This window comes from Panthera pardus, unplaced genomic scaffold (assembly GCF_024362965.1).
Source record: "Panthera pardus isolate Hobbes unplaced genomic scaffold, ASM2436296v1 HiC_scaffold_12, whole genome shotgun sequence".
Classification (NCBI taxonomy): Eukaryota; Metazoa; Chordata; class Mammalia; order Carnivora; family Felidae; genus Panthera; species Panthera pardus.
The window spans coordinates 55,531,725-55,545,576 of record NW_026526677.1 but is presented as its reverse complement, the minus strand read 5'-3'; the positions used below and the strand labels follow the sequence as shown (position 1 = coordinate 55,545,576).

At 52.6% G+C, this 13,852-nt stretch overlaps 1 protein-coding gene across 1 annotated transcript; it reads right to left on the bottom strand.

Moving 5' to 3' along the window:
* Nucleotides 1–966: 966 nt before the first annotated feature.
* On the bottom strand, nucleotides 967–12,512 carry RHOG (ras homolog family member G). Its single transcript, XM_019449651.2, has 2 exons — nucleotides 12,383–12,512; nucleotides 967–2,208 (listed from the first exon to the last, which is right to left on the bottom strand). Exon 2 carries the CDS (start codon nucleotides 2,138–2,140, stop codon nucleotides 1,565–1,567), a length of 576 nt encoding a protein of 191 aa, XP_019305196.1. The 5' UTR covers nucleotides 2,141–2,208; nucleotides 12,383–12,512; the 3' UTR covers nucleotides 967–1,564.
* Between the last annotated feature and the right edge of the window lie 1,340 nt (nucleotides 12,513–13,852).

Genomic DNA, 13,852 nt, shown 5'->3' with positions numbered 1-13,852 from the left:
TAAGGGCTCTGCCAGTGTGTGGTTCTGACACTACCTTGTGGAGGTAGTGTTCTGTACCTGAGGGATGTCCTGCTCCAGGAAAAGCACTGGCACAGCATTTGTTTTCCTTCCCTTCTGAAATCCGTGGCTCACCGACTCTTCCTCCTTGGCAAAGGTGTAGGGTAGTCAGAGGCAGATTCCTGCCCCAAAATGGGCTCTCTGCTGTCTCCCTGTCCTCCCTGCTGCCCCATGCCCTGACCTCTTTTGGTTGTACATTTTATTTCAAAGGAAAATAAATTTTTTTTTTTTTTTTTTGCCAACAGTCTGGGCTAGCCTTACTTGTCTTGGGGCTTGGACTTGTCTTTCTTTAATTGGAACTGAGGTGAGGGACAGGCTCCAGGATGGAGGGAAAAAGTCCATGACAGTGTATGATTCCAAGTGGTATCCCCCTATCCCCCCTCTTCCCACCTTAGATCTGGAGTGTCTTAAGACTGGTCTAAGCCACAATTCTGATGAGGAGGAGTGACTGAGCTATCCCTGTAATGACTCCAGGCTTGGTAGCTGGGATAACTGGGAGAGTCTTGGGTTGAGGCACAGGCCTTAGTTCTAGCCCCAGCTCTGTCGGTGAGACCTGCCACCTTCGGGTGTAAGGCAGCAGCTCTCAAGTGCAGGACTGTGAACACCTGCCTGCAGGCTGATGGTTCTCAACTTTTCCCTTTCTGAGCCTCAGATCACAAAGTTTTTCTTAATGCTTTGCATCTCAGTCCACTATAGAATCTGTGGCTGGGCCCCAGAGCAAGACTGGCCCCTCCAAGGGAGCCCAGATCTTTGTTAGGGAAATTGGGGGCTGGGGGGAACCACAATGAAGCCTATTGTCTCCTGTCCCCTTTTATAGGAAACAAAAGGCTCCCAGTCTCTGGGGAGCCCTAGCCCATGCCCATCCCCTGCCCAACCCCCAATGCCCAGCACACAGGGAGGAGCCAGGGCCACTGGAGACAGGAGGTTTTATTGATGCTGATGGGGGTAGAAAAGGCCCCCAGGAGCCCGGGGAGGGAGGGGGACTGAGTCAGTCAGCAGATGCATAAGGCCTGGGCACATGGGGGTAGGTTAGGGCACATTCATCTTCTCAGGATTCTATGGCTCCTTCTTTGGGAAAGGGAGAGAGCATCTTGAGGGGGGGAGCAATTCGAAGAGCAGCCAGGGAAAGGTTAGGGACAGCTGAGAGCTCCTAACCTGAGAGAAGGCACCATAATAGGCAGCAACATCTGTGTGGAAAGCTGGATCAACTGGTCAGTAGGGAAAATGGGGGAGGGGCACTGGGTTGGCTTCTTGGGGAGGGGTCCAACCTTGGCCTGGGTGAGCTCTCAGGAATACCTGGTGTTCCCAAGCAGAGTGGGGCAGGGCCCAAAGCCCCTTTCTCCGTGGGCCTCCTTAAGGAGAAATAGGCATTCAGAGAAAAGGGCATTCAGGGAGCCCCCTGGCAAGGGGTGCCAGAATTAGTCCTTAAGGCACAGCTGGGGGCAGACAAGGCGCCAAGGCACAACTGGTGGGGGGGCAGGGGCAGCCTCCAAGCTGAGTGCCAGGGTCACAAGAGGACGCAGGACCGCCCACGCTTGATGGGCGTGGGGTTGAGCACAGCCCGGACAGCCTCAGCAAACACTTCCTTGACGCCGTCCTGCTGCAGGGCTGAGCACTCGAGGTAGCGCACAGCATGGATCTGCTTGGCCAAGGCCTGGCCCTGCTGCGGTGTGATGGGCGCCTGGCCCTGCTCCTTAAGGCGCCGTAGGGTGTCAGGCTGGGCTCTCAGGTCCTTCTTGGTGCCCACCAGGAGGATGGGCACGTCGGGGCAGTGGTGGCACACTTCCGGATGCCACTTGTGCCGCACATTCTCGTAGGAGGGCGGACTGGCAATGGAGAAACAGATGACAAAGACATTGGTCTGAGGGTAGGAGAGTGTGCGGAGTCGGTCATACTCCTCCTGGCCCGCTGTGTCCCACAGGTTCAGGTTCACTGTGCGCCCGTCAACCGCACTCTGGGCACTGTAATTGTCGAACACTGTGGGGATGTATTCCTTGGGGAAGGCATTAGTCGTGTAGCAGATGAGCAGGCACGTCTTGCCCACAGCCCCATCGCCCACCACCACACACTTGATGCTCTGCATCGTGGGTGCAGCTGCTACAGTGGAGGCAATGCCTCCTTCCCCTTCTGGGCCCCTCTGGATGCAGTGACCTATGGACAGATCAAAGGGACACTCATGGTTATGGAGGCCTCTACCCATTGGGAAGAAGAATGGGGACACACAGAAGGAAACCAGTTCCTGTTCTCTTAACCTGACACCATCCTGCAACCCCATCAAGACAGATGTTAGAGAGGCAGATACACAGTGAGAGAGAGGCCCTAAGACCAAGCAAAGATACTCAGGTGTAAGGAAGATGGCATTATGTATTATGTGAAGCACCTAAGTTCTGGTACCAAACTGAGTAAGGTCAAGTCTTGGTTCTGCTATTTGTACATGTGTGACCCTGGACAAATTACTTAACCTCTCTATGCTTCAGTTTTCTTACCTGTAAAATGAGGATAAAATAATATCTACCTCATTGGGTTGTTGTAAGGATTATGTAAATTAATACATGTAAGGCATTTAGAACAGTGCCTTGGTCATACTAAGCATTAGCTACTTTTTTCCTTTTCCTCCAGGCAGTATAAACACAAAAAGACAGTATACAAGTGTAGGGATCTACCAGATCCTCTACCAGACAGGGACCCCTCCCACTGAGTAGACTAGAGAGGGGTTCTAGCACAGAGCAGCTGTCCCAGGTCACTCTGAGATGCAGTGTGGAGTCTCTATCAACTCAGGGCTTATTCTGCCCAGTGCACTATGTTTTAACTCTTAAGCCTGACACCTTGGCTACTGTGTGCAAACCAAAAGGCACAATGAGAAACCTGCTGAGTAAGGAGCACACTTCTCTAGACGGCTGCCCTATCTCAATCCAGGGTGCCTGAGAGGTGAGGAAAAGGAGGGAGAGCTGACCCCATAATTCTTGTAAGCACAACAAACCCTATCTGGCAACTCAGTGCAAGAGAATACTGGAGATTGTGCCAGGGCTGGGATTTGGTCTGGAATCTGGGTGTGTAATGATGATGAATGAGGCAGAGGCTGTGGCTCCCAGACATTAGCATCTTCTCTCAAGGCTCTTGGTGGGGTGAGGTAGATCCTCCAAGCCCAGACAAGAGGAATGGATGGAAGAGGAAAACATTTATTTCCTCTGTCCTTTTCCTGAGATCATGGCATGTGCCTCTGAAAAATTTCAGAAGCTTTTAAACTCGGGTAGAAAACATAGTGACATTAAAGCACTATCACTGAGAATATATGCTGGAGTCAGATTGGCCAGGGATTCTAATCTCAGTTCCACCAACCAGTCATGTTTGATCTTGGGCAACATATTTAAGTTTCCTGAGTCTCAATTTTCTCATCTGTAAAATGGGAACAATCTTGCCTATTGTGTTAGAATTGCCAAGAGTATGAAATGAGCTAATGTGAAGCAAGTGTTTGGCATGAGGTGTGGCACACAGGAAGTGCCAAATAAACAGGCTGCTGTAATTATTAGTGGGGTAAGTATGAGAGAAGTCCCAGCTCCAGCCAATACCCTGGTCTCCCCTGTAGTTCACAGGGCCTTGGGGAGAGGAACTTCTGAATTCTGGGACAGAGCAGAGCTTCCGGAAGCCCTGTGATTATTTATACTGCTATGGCAAGATTCCTCCTCTCATTGGCTACTTCCTCTTGGCCATGGGGGACTTTTTTTCTGGCCAGTATGTGACTTCCTTTCCCTGACTCTCTCCCACAACCAGGTCTGTGCTCCCTGGAAGGGACGGCCCTGTTTTAGACCCACCCAGTCTCTAAGTATCTCTTGTTCTACCCAAGCACCATCACCACGAGCCCATTTTCCCCATTTCACTTCACACATACTATACCCTGGTCTGAGAACCCCTTATCCCTCAGGTTGACCTCTCAACCATTGGTTCAGAAGCCTCAAAAATCAAATGGGGGGGGGGGGGGGGGAAGGAATCCCTCCCTGGGAAGCAGAAAAGGAATTCTGGTCATATGGGAGCTGTACAGGACCCAGGACTTGGTCCCAGCTTGGAGGGAGATGGTTTCACTCCCTGAGGTTGCCCCTCTGGGGATTAAAAATATTTCCATCTTATTTGAATGAATAAACATGCGTTCAACCTCAGGTGAGAGGATAGAGAACCTCAGGGAATGGCTCTGGGAAGGAAATAAGGGTCCCCTAAGGCAGTGGAGAGAACCTCAGACTGGGAGTCAAGAGACCTAACATAAATCCTAGTCCCAGCTCTGCTCTGCTGCTGACTCACTGCAACCCAGCATGAGGCACTTAGCTTCTCTGGGCCTCAGCTTCCCAATCCATGAAATGGGGAGAAAAATGCCTGTGACAAGGGTACTAGGTAGATGAAATGAGACATCAAAAACCCTGGGAGCAGGGGATAGGATGATGGGCATATGAAAGGCCCCCAGGAGCACAGGGTGGGGGTGGGAGGACTGAGTCAGCAAATGCAAAACGCCTGGGCAATTGGGGCAAGTTAGGGCACATTCATTCTCAGAATTCTGTGATGCCTTCCCTGGGGAAAGAAACAACCAGTTTTTTTTGGGTGGGGGGAAAGGTCCATCACTTGTGTCCACAGGATTATCTGGGAGACCCTGGCATTTTGAGATCAGGCCTCTTGGGCTTGTAAATCTTCAGTCCCACACAGAGCAGAGGAGTGGGTGTGGTAGTGTGACTGGGAACTCTTCCCCTACAAGCCCAACACTGGGCTGGCCCAGGCAGGAAGGCAAGGAGGGAACTCTGGCCGGCAGTCACAAGGCCCAAGAGACTGGAAGTATAGCTGGCTCCGGGCAGCTCTCTAGGGAGGGGTTATCAACCGGCAATCAGTAAATCAGCCCTCAAAGAAGCTGGGAGGGACAGAGTAGCTTCCGGGCTGGCAAGGGAACAGGGACTGACACCGGAAAAGGATCTTGAGTGAGGTAGTGTCCAGAAACAGGGCAAAGCAGAAGCAGTGTGGTACAGAAACAAGAGCACTGGATACCTGAATTTGACCTCTTGGATTCACCTGCTGACTCTGCCCCTTGATCAAAAGCCTTCACATGGTACAACCTTTTATAGGTACATGATGTTATATTATTTGATCCTTATAACAACCCGCTGGTAATATTCCTAATTTACAGATTAGGAAACAAACTCAGGGCACTTAAAGGAACCCAACATCACACAGCTAGTTAGCATGGAAGCCAGGACACAAACCCCAGTTTTGTCACCCAAAGTCCCATGTTTTCTTCAAATGTGTCACATAGCCTCCAAGTTACCCCTTACCAGCTGTCTTAGAGACCTTAAGCAAGTAAGTCACTTCCCTCCCTGGAGCCTCTGTTTCTTTATCTGTACAACAGGAGCGATAATACTTGCTCTCCCTGCCTTCAAAGGGCAGCTGTGAGGATCACTGAGCATGGGAATTAATGTGCTTTGTAAACTGGGAAGTGCTATGTGCACAAGAGGTAACAAAAGCAATGCCTTTTATCCCAAGAGGCAGGAAGCACCATGTATGCAGGCATCCAGTGGTGGCATCATCCCAATTCTCCCTGCTCAGGTGTAGCTCAGACCCTTATCCTCTCTCCCAGGACAACTCTTTTCTCTGAAATCCTATGGCCTGAGCTGGGTCAAATAAGTTCCCACAGATCATTTAAGGAGGGCACATACTAGAAGGCAGGGTCTAACCTGTGGCATATAAGAAGCATCAGTCAGTGCTACAGAGGCCAATCATGAGAGAGGCCTGGTCTGCCTGGGGTCAGGGATCATCTGTGACTTATTTACTAGGTGACTTTTTTTTTTTTTTTTAAAGGATTTTTGTTTAGTAAATAATAAATTAAGGTTTGCAAATATATGTAGTATTATTCTGGCTTTATATCCCGAAATTAATTCAGATCATGCCTGGTCCCTCACCTTGGTGTTCAGAGTTCCTCATAATCTGGTAGAGGTTTTGGAGTCAGATAGACCTGGGTTTAAATCCTAGTTCTTCCCCTTATGAGCTAATAGCACCAAACCTATCAGGTTGTTATAAGGATTAAGTGCAATATTTGTGCTTTGTAAATGTGAGTTCCCAGCTCTCTGCTCCAGAGGGATTTCCACCGTCCTTTGTAAAGGATCCAGGTTCATTCTTGCCTCTGGACTTTTCCTCTTGCTCTTCCGTATGCTGTTGTCCCTTTAACCCTCTCCCATCTTCCTGACTCAAGGCCTAGCCTCAGTCTCACAGTCCCATGAGTCCATAGCATGGCTACCCCTTTTAGTAGCCATGCTATGGCTTTGGCTCGGTGTGATTCTCCTCTGATAGTCATATGTAAGTTTCCTAGCTTGTGAGTGCCCCCCAATACTGAAGCTTGAGCTTCTCTCCACTGCCCTCACAGAAAAGCTAAGTATAGGGCTGGGCACACAGGAGTGTGCAGCCACTGCCTTCTGATTGGTTTGCTTCTGCCCCATTACTGAAATGTGGATAGATGCCATAGAAGCCCAGAATTGGACAATAACCCCACAGCCAAAAGCTTTGACTTAGATAAGCAAAAGTCTCTCCTCACACTACCAGCTTGATCTGGCTCCCACAAGGAGCAGTCCATGGGAGCACAACTCATAGGAGGCTAATGTGGTCCCTGGAGCCCAGCTTTCACCCAATGGGACCTGGTCTTGGGGTGTGGCCCAGGCAGGCCCAGAATGGGGGAGGGAAAGGAAGCAGCAGATTGATTGCCAGATCTGTGGCCGTTATAGTAGGGGAAGTGTCCCAACTAGGAGTGGGGGAGGGGAGGAATGGGCTGTAACAGATGGGGGAGTGTGGAGGCAATGGGAACTTACTGTAGCCTTCTAACCTGCCTCCCAGATCTGGGGATCCCCTTCTACAGCCCTCCTTGAAATTCATTCTAACTATAATCCGTCTGTGGGCATTCTCTTCCCTGAGCTCTGGTCACATCACCCTGACCCTCTACAAGCAGCCTCCACATACTCTTCTTCAAAATACAGCAAGCAACAATATTGGCTGTCCCTGTGGGAATCCAGCATTTCTCCCCTATTTCCATCCATCAACCCCTCCCTACCCCCACCTCCAACATCCGTCCTCCAGAGCCAAGTACTCTTGCCACTTCCTCCAGGAAAGTTTTTGCAAATCACCCAAATCCCAAATGACTTATCCCATCCCAGGTCTGGTCCTTATTTTTCTCACAGGTACATTCTATCTTGTATCACATGGAGGCTGAACTGAATCTTATCTCTCATCACTGGACTGAGAGGGTCTAGAGGGCAAGGTCCTAGCTGATCTGTCTCCCTGGGCTGAGCACAGCACACAGTGGCTATTAGTAAATAACTGAATGAACTCAATCCATCCCTCATGTCTTTGCACAGAGGAGTTCCTCTTCTTGGAATTCTGCTTCCCTGCCTCAGAGTCTCCCAGTCCTTCAGGGCCCAGTTCTGTTCCCCAGCTTCTCGAGGACATCAAAGCAACCCCCTCTCCTGCCCTACCTTCCCCAGCACTGTCTCTACTATACATTGCACTCAACTGGATGCCTCATAAGGAGGAAAGTCTGTCCTGCTTACTTCCAGAAGCCCAGCAGAGGGCTGAGCAAAAGCTGCAGACTGATACACATCTCCTCCCCCATCAATCCAGACTCTGACTCTGTGAACAAGAAAGAGCCTCCATGCCCCGGAGACACAAGAAAGGGTAACCCACTTCCTCCTTCCTCTATGGAGTACAATTTAGAGTAATGAACACACAGGCTAGATTGCCCTATCCTCAGGTGGGAAGGGGGGGGGGGGAGGGCGGAGGCAGGATCCAGGGATAGCTGGCCCAGAGGTGATGAGGAAGATGGGTAGGAAAAGTGATCCTGATAAGGATAAGGACTGGTAATATTGGAAGACCCTTGGTCAAGGATGAGGTGAGGATCAGGGGTGGTGTTGGAGATGGATTTAGAAGCTCTGCAAATCTTTGTTTTGCAGGAGAGGTGGAGAGGTGATATGAAAAGGCTCAAAGGGGCTGCAGCTGGCTGCAGCTGGGCTGGGAGGAGGAAGCTGGGGGGAGACATGAGGTCAGTGTGGGGCTGGGATGAGGCCAAGGGCTGAGTCTCCCTCGTTCTTCCCCTTCTCCCCATCAGCAGGGACAGAACCCAAGAGAGTCTAGTTCCCAGCCTTAAAAAAAAAAAAAAGAATGTAGGCCGAAGAACTCTCTGCTTCTTGCTATTCTACACCCTTCAGCCCTGCAGAGGAGCCTGCATGGCAGCAGTAGGGTAAGAGGCAAAGAGAGCTGACTCTACCTACTAGGGACTAGAAGGAGGAGGAAATGAGATCCGAGATGGTTGTAGCTGGGAAGGCTGTGGGGGGCTGGGACCCTTTCACTAAGTCCCAGTTCCCTTCCTTCTCTCACCATCCCAGCACTTGGGGTGCTCCTCAAAGGGTGAACCCTAGGACCAGGGCAGCTCTGGCTGGGGGAGCTAAGGAGACTGACCCTCCCCCACCAGGCAGCACAGAGGAAGGCTCCAACACTTGCTTCCTCCTCTCTTCCTCCTCCCCACCTAACAGCAGCTCAGCAGTCCTGGGGGCCCCACGAAAGGCCTGTGAAGTGGCACTTCCTTTGCCTTTGCTCATTTCACACGATGCTATACAGAAATGCCATGCTTTACAGAAATGTCATCCTCCCAATCCTGCCCCCCGCCTCTGAAAATACCCAGAGAGACCCAGGGCGCCCTATCCCTTGGGCCCCGCCCCAGGTCTGAGGGGGTTTCCACAAGGGAAAAACACATCAGGGAGGAAACTCCGGCATCTATTTTCCACTGTCAGTGGGGCAGAGCTGGAGCAGGGCACAGGGTACTCCCCCGTATTGCTGCCCCCTAGCAAAATCCCCAACGCTCTGCCTACTTCTCTTCTCTCAACCTGTAAGAATCCTTGTGCTTTGGGGGGAAGAAGCCGCAGGTCCTGTCCCTGAACAGATAGAGACTACTCAGGCCTCTGATCAAGGCTGGCATGAGACAGGAGGGCCCAGGGTTAGGGGCACTGCTATGAGGAGCTTCTTGGGGGAAGAAGAGTTAGAGCTCTCAGTATTCTCTATGCTCACTGGAGGTACTGACAGGCAACTCCTTAATGCTGGAGCTGAGCTACAAGAGACCAAGTTGACCTGGGTTATACAGAGTTGGGAGCAAATCCAGGACAAGGACCTGGGTCTCCTAACCTCCAGTCTGATGTCACTTCCACAAAGGAGAAGGTGAGGTCTGTTACTCTAGCTGGGAATAGGCCCATGTCTCTGGTCTCATTCAGGATGACCCTACAATGGTTTATTCTTTCCGGAAATGGGCCAAAGGGATCTGGTTGATGCCTGAGCCCTTTTTGCTTCCACATTCCCTTGACTCTCATGCCTAGACCATACTAGGCTATGATTCAGCATTGACATTACTGTATAGACAGCCATCCTACCCTGCCCCAACTGAGGAGCAACAACTCTAGGCTCTAGCTCCTGGGGAGATGCCCTCCGCCCATGACATGAGGACAAAAGAGGAAGCTAGACCCTAGACAGGAAAACCAATCTGTTCTGGGGAGGTGGCCCAGGCTTTGTCTTTGGTTTCCCTCCTCACATACTCCTACAAGCCTCACCACTAATGGGTTTACACTGTGCATGGAGAGAGAGGTCTTCACTCTGGGCCAGGGCCCCACCTTCTTCCTAGTTGCCCAGCTACCCTCATTGTAATATCTGTCTCACTATAGCTACAGCTTCTCCTATGTTGCTGTTTAAGACCTCCTAAAAGCTCATATCAGCCACCTCATCTGCCCAAACAAGCTGGCCAGAAACAACTCTCCATATCCTAGATTTCCAACCAGGATCTGTGACAATCTCACATTAGCCATTTCTTCCTAAAATAAGTACTGGTTTAAGCAGGTGGGGAGTCAGAACTCCTGAATGGTTTTTTAATGAGCCATGATGCTGAAAAAGGACCTTGCATGAACATCCTTCTCTGAACTGGAATTTTTTGCAGGTCCCTGGGATTTCCTCCTGGAGTGGAATACCCTATACCTCCCAGAAATAACAGGAGATATAGGTGGGTGGAAGAAGGGATGATTCATGGGAGAGGGACAACTGTGCAAAGGGAAGAGAACAGAATGAGGAACCAGATTAGCCCTTAAATCTAGCTGTGCTTGGGAATCCCAAAAAAGTTCCCCTCTACTTCTCTTTTTTTTCTAATGGAGAAAAATGAATACAGTAGACTTAAGGAGGTAGAGAGGCAGGATCTATCAGTATGCTTCCCAAAGACTTGAGGAAGGAGCTTTAGAATGGGGACAAGAGCTTATAAACCCAGACTGAGCTGAAGTTAGACTCGGGAGAAATTCTTGAAAGAGGGGGAGTAGGCTCCTGGGTGAGAGGGGGAATATTAAGGATGCCTGAAGTCAGAGGGGTCAGCAGAGGGCCTTCTGGTCACCAACGCCTTGCTGTAGCCCAGGGCACATGGATTCCCAGCCTGGGAAGGCCCCTGAAGGCAGTAGGGAAGAGGGGGCAGACACCTTTGCCTTACAACCCTCTTCTTTTCCTGAATTGGAACTAAAACAGTTAAGACTGAAGTTAGACCAGCCACAGTCTTTCCTCCAGAATCCTACCTTTGCCCTCTCCCTTTCCTTCCATCACACCTAGCTGACCTGGTCCCATTCTCCCTAACAGGTGGTGTTGCCACCAGTAAGCATTGGAGTCAGGGACCTTTGGGCTATCCCCCAGCCTCCAGACCTGGCCTCTTGGTTAAGCAACAAAGGGTCTGGGTGATTTTGATTTCCCATGGCCTCTCTTACCAGTCTTATTCCTGTGTCACTCTACCCTGACTGCTACCGACTGCTTCTTCCTGCCTAACCACAACCTCACCCACTGCAGGTTCCCTTCATTCTGCTGGCTTCCCCTACTCTGAGCCATTTCAAGGCTGAGGGCAGTTATTTTGTCTCCAAAAGATAAAGATATAGACACACTGACAATCCCATGCAAACACACATATAGAAAGGGTTACCAGCCCTTTAATTGGCTCTATCACTGTCTCTCTGAGGTAGGGAGATTTGAAAAGGCTTTCAAACTCAATCAAAGATCTAGACCCCAAAGTTGGAGATAAGTGACTGAAAGGGAAGGGGATAGAGAGAATGAGAGGAGTGAGGGATGGTGGAAGATGCAAGAGGGTGGGTATGTGTTTGGGAGCCAGAAGTTGGGCAAGGAAGGAAGGAGGAAATCTGCAGGGAACAGAGATGGACACAGAGGCAGAGCAGGTGACAGGACAGGACAGGACATAGGCATGACTGTGTGTTTAGGTGAAAACACTTTAAAGGATGCAAGAAGAGGACGATGGAGGGTTTGTGAATAGGGTCTGAAGTAGGAACAGAGGAAGAGAAATGAGAATGTATACAGTTTAGGGACTAGCGATGGGGTGGGGGGTAGTGGGAGATGCTCCCAATAATTTCCCAAGTCCAGAGCCCCTGCTGCCTCCCAGAAGCTCTAGTCTCTCTAGCTCCTCAAAGCTCCTCTCTAGCTCTCAGTCCTGCTTTCAGTGATGCCATCTTGTTAGGGGCTATCAGCACCTCTAGGCACTGGACAAAACCAGGACCTCTCCTTCCTCAGTTTACCCCCAAAAGAGAAAGGCCAGTCCCAGGTCAGCTAGGCACAGAGGATGTTTGCTTACTAAATACTTGTTGCTTCATTCCATGGATGGAGAGGATGGGCGTCAGAAAAACAGACATACAGACAGAGGGGGGCTGGCGGAGCTCCCCCGCCCTCCTCTGAGCGCACAGGACCTTGAACTGCAGCCTGTGAGTGTGGGTCCGGATTGGCACAGATCTTCCAGAGAGGGAGCTCTTTCTCTGCAGTCTAAGGCTTCACAGGCCACAGACACCGCCCCCCTCCAACCTCCCAAGTGTCACAACTGCCGGAGCAGAGGGAGCGCCTTCTCCAGCCCAGAAGGCCCGCTCCCTCACACACTTCGGAACCCCCCTCCCCAAACTTCTGAGGTCACCCCACCCCCGAGTCCCATGTCCCAGCTCTTCCACTTCAGAGACTTTTCTCTCAGAGCGGGAGACCCTCCCACCTCAGTGGTCCCTCGCGGCTCCCGGGAACCGGGGCAGCCTCCCTCGGTACAGAAAGCCACCCTCTCAGAGCCGCCGCCGGCTCGCAGTGGCCGGCTCCCCGCCCCGCCCGGCCGGCCGCGCCCGCCCAACTTGCAGAGAGCCGAGAAGCTCCCGCCCGCGGCCTCCCGCAAGCAAACTTCCCGGGCCCGCGTCCACACGCAGTCCCCGCCGGCCGGGCTCCCCTCTCCCGGACCCCTAGCCCGCCGGACCGCGCCGGGCCTCACCTGGTGCCCTCCCCGCCGCGGGGGAGCTGGGGGCGGCGGCAGCGGCTCGGGGCTCGAGAAGGAAGTGAGAGCGGGAGGCTGGAGGAAGTGGGGGGGGCGGGCCGGCCGGCCGGGGCGGGGCGCGGGGGCGGGCCCGGGCGGGGCGGGGCCCGACCAGGAAGTGCGGCGGCCTGGGCCCCCAGCTCTGGTCTCACCCCCACCCCCACCGCCTGCCCTGCTCGCGGCAAGGTCCTGCCCCCACCACCCCCACTCCCGCCAGACCCCAGCCCTCTGCCTCGGAGGCCCCTAAGTCAGGCCTCCTAATGTCGGTCCTCCTAAGGTCAGTCCTCCCAGTCTCCTCCTTGCCACCCCCACCCCAGTAGAGGCCCTAGCCTAGGCGCTAGGCTTTTGCCCCCCTCCCCATATCTCGCGCCCCCCCCCCCCCCCCCCGCGGGAAGATGTTAAGAACAGGCACCCCTAGGCTGCGTGCCTTCAGTCAAGCCCAGGATCGATCGCTGGCCGAGGCTGGGGGTTGGCCAGAATGGGTCCGGCTGGGGCAGTCCCCACCCCTGCCCCGAGCCCTGGGGGAGTGCGGAGTGGTGGTGATTCAGCTGTGGGAAGGCCCCAGACCCCTGGGGAGGGTGCACAGACTGGGGGAAGGGGAGCTGGCGTCAGCACCCGGGGAAAGACAAGATCAGCAGAGGCGCCTGAAGAGCCGCGGGCCCCAAAAACAGGATGTCGTGTCGTCGTTCCGCAACCGGCTGCTTCGTGCGCCCCGGCTCTGGGGAGGGGGCGGGGCGGATGCAGGACTCAGGGCTCCCCTAGCCCGCTCTTCTAGTCGCGGCGCTCAACTGCTGAGGGCGGCAGGGCCGCACCCAGGCCCGAGATCCTGCAGGCGCCCTGGGTGCAGTGGGTGGGCAGGCTCGTGGGCGCCCTCTGGTGCTTCTGCACCCAGGTCTTGCTCAGACTCGGAATGGATATCCTTCGTTCAACACTAAGTTTCTGAGCGCCTACCACGTGCAGAACTCCTTGCCGTGTACTGTGGAGGAAAACTGGGAGGCATTTAAAACAGGCTCCCTGTCTCCAAGAGGTTTTCCAGATAAAGGGGAAGAACAACTCCGAGAATAAATAGCTTAACCTTTCTGAGCCCCAGTTCTATCTTTGGTAAAATAGTATAACCTCTTCTTCATTCTGTACTTGTGGAGAGATAACATGAAAGTGGATGTACAAGATCTGCTGTCAATGCCTGACTCAAAGTAAACATTCAACAAATGCCTTTAAAAAAAAAATCACGCTGGGAGCGCCTGGGTGGCTCAGGCGGTTGAGCGGTTGAGCGTCTGACTCAGGTCATGATCCCTGGGTCATGGGATCGAGCCCCGCCTCCTGCTCTGTGCTGAGCCTGGAATCTGCTTGAGATTCTCTGGCTTTGTCACTCTCTTTCCCCGCTGCCCCTCTCGACTGCTAGCTCTCTCTTAAAAAAAAAAAAAAAAT

Coding starts and splice junctions, on each gene's coding strand:
- RHOG (XM_019449651.2), bottom strand. CDS start 2,140: ATGCAGAGCATCAAGTGTGTGGTGGTGGGCGATGGGGCTGTGGGCAAG.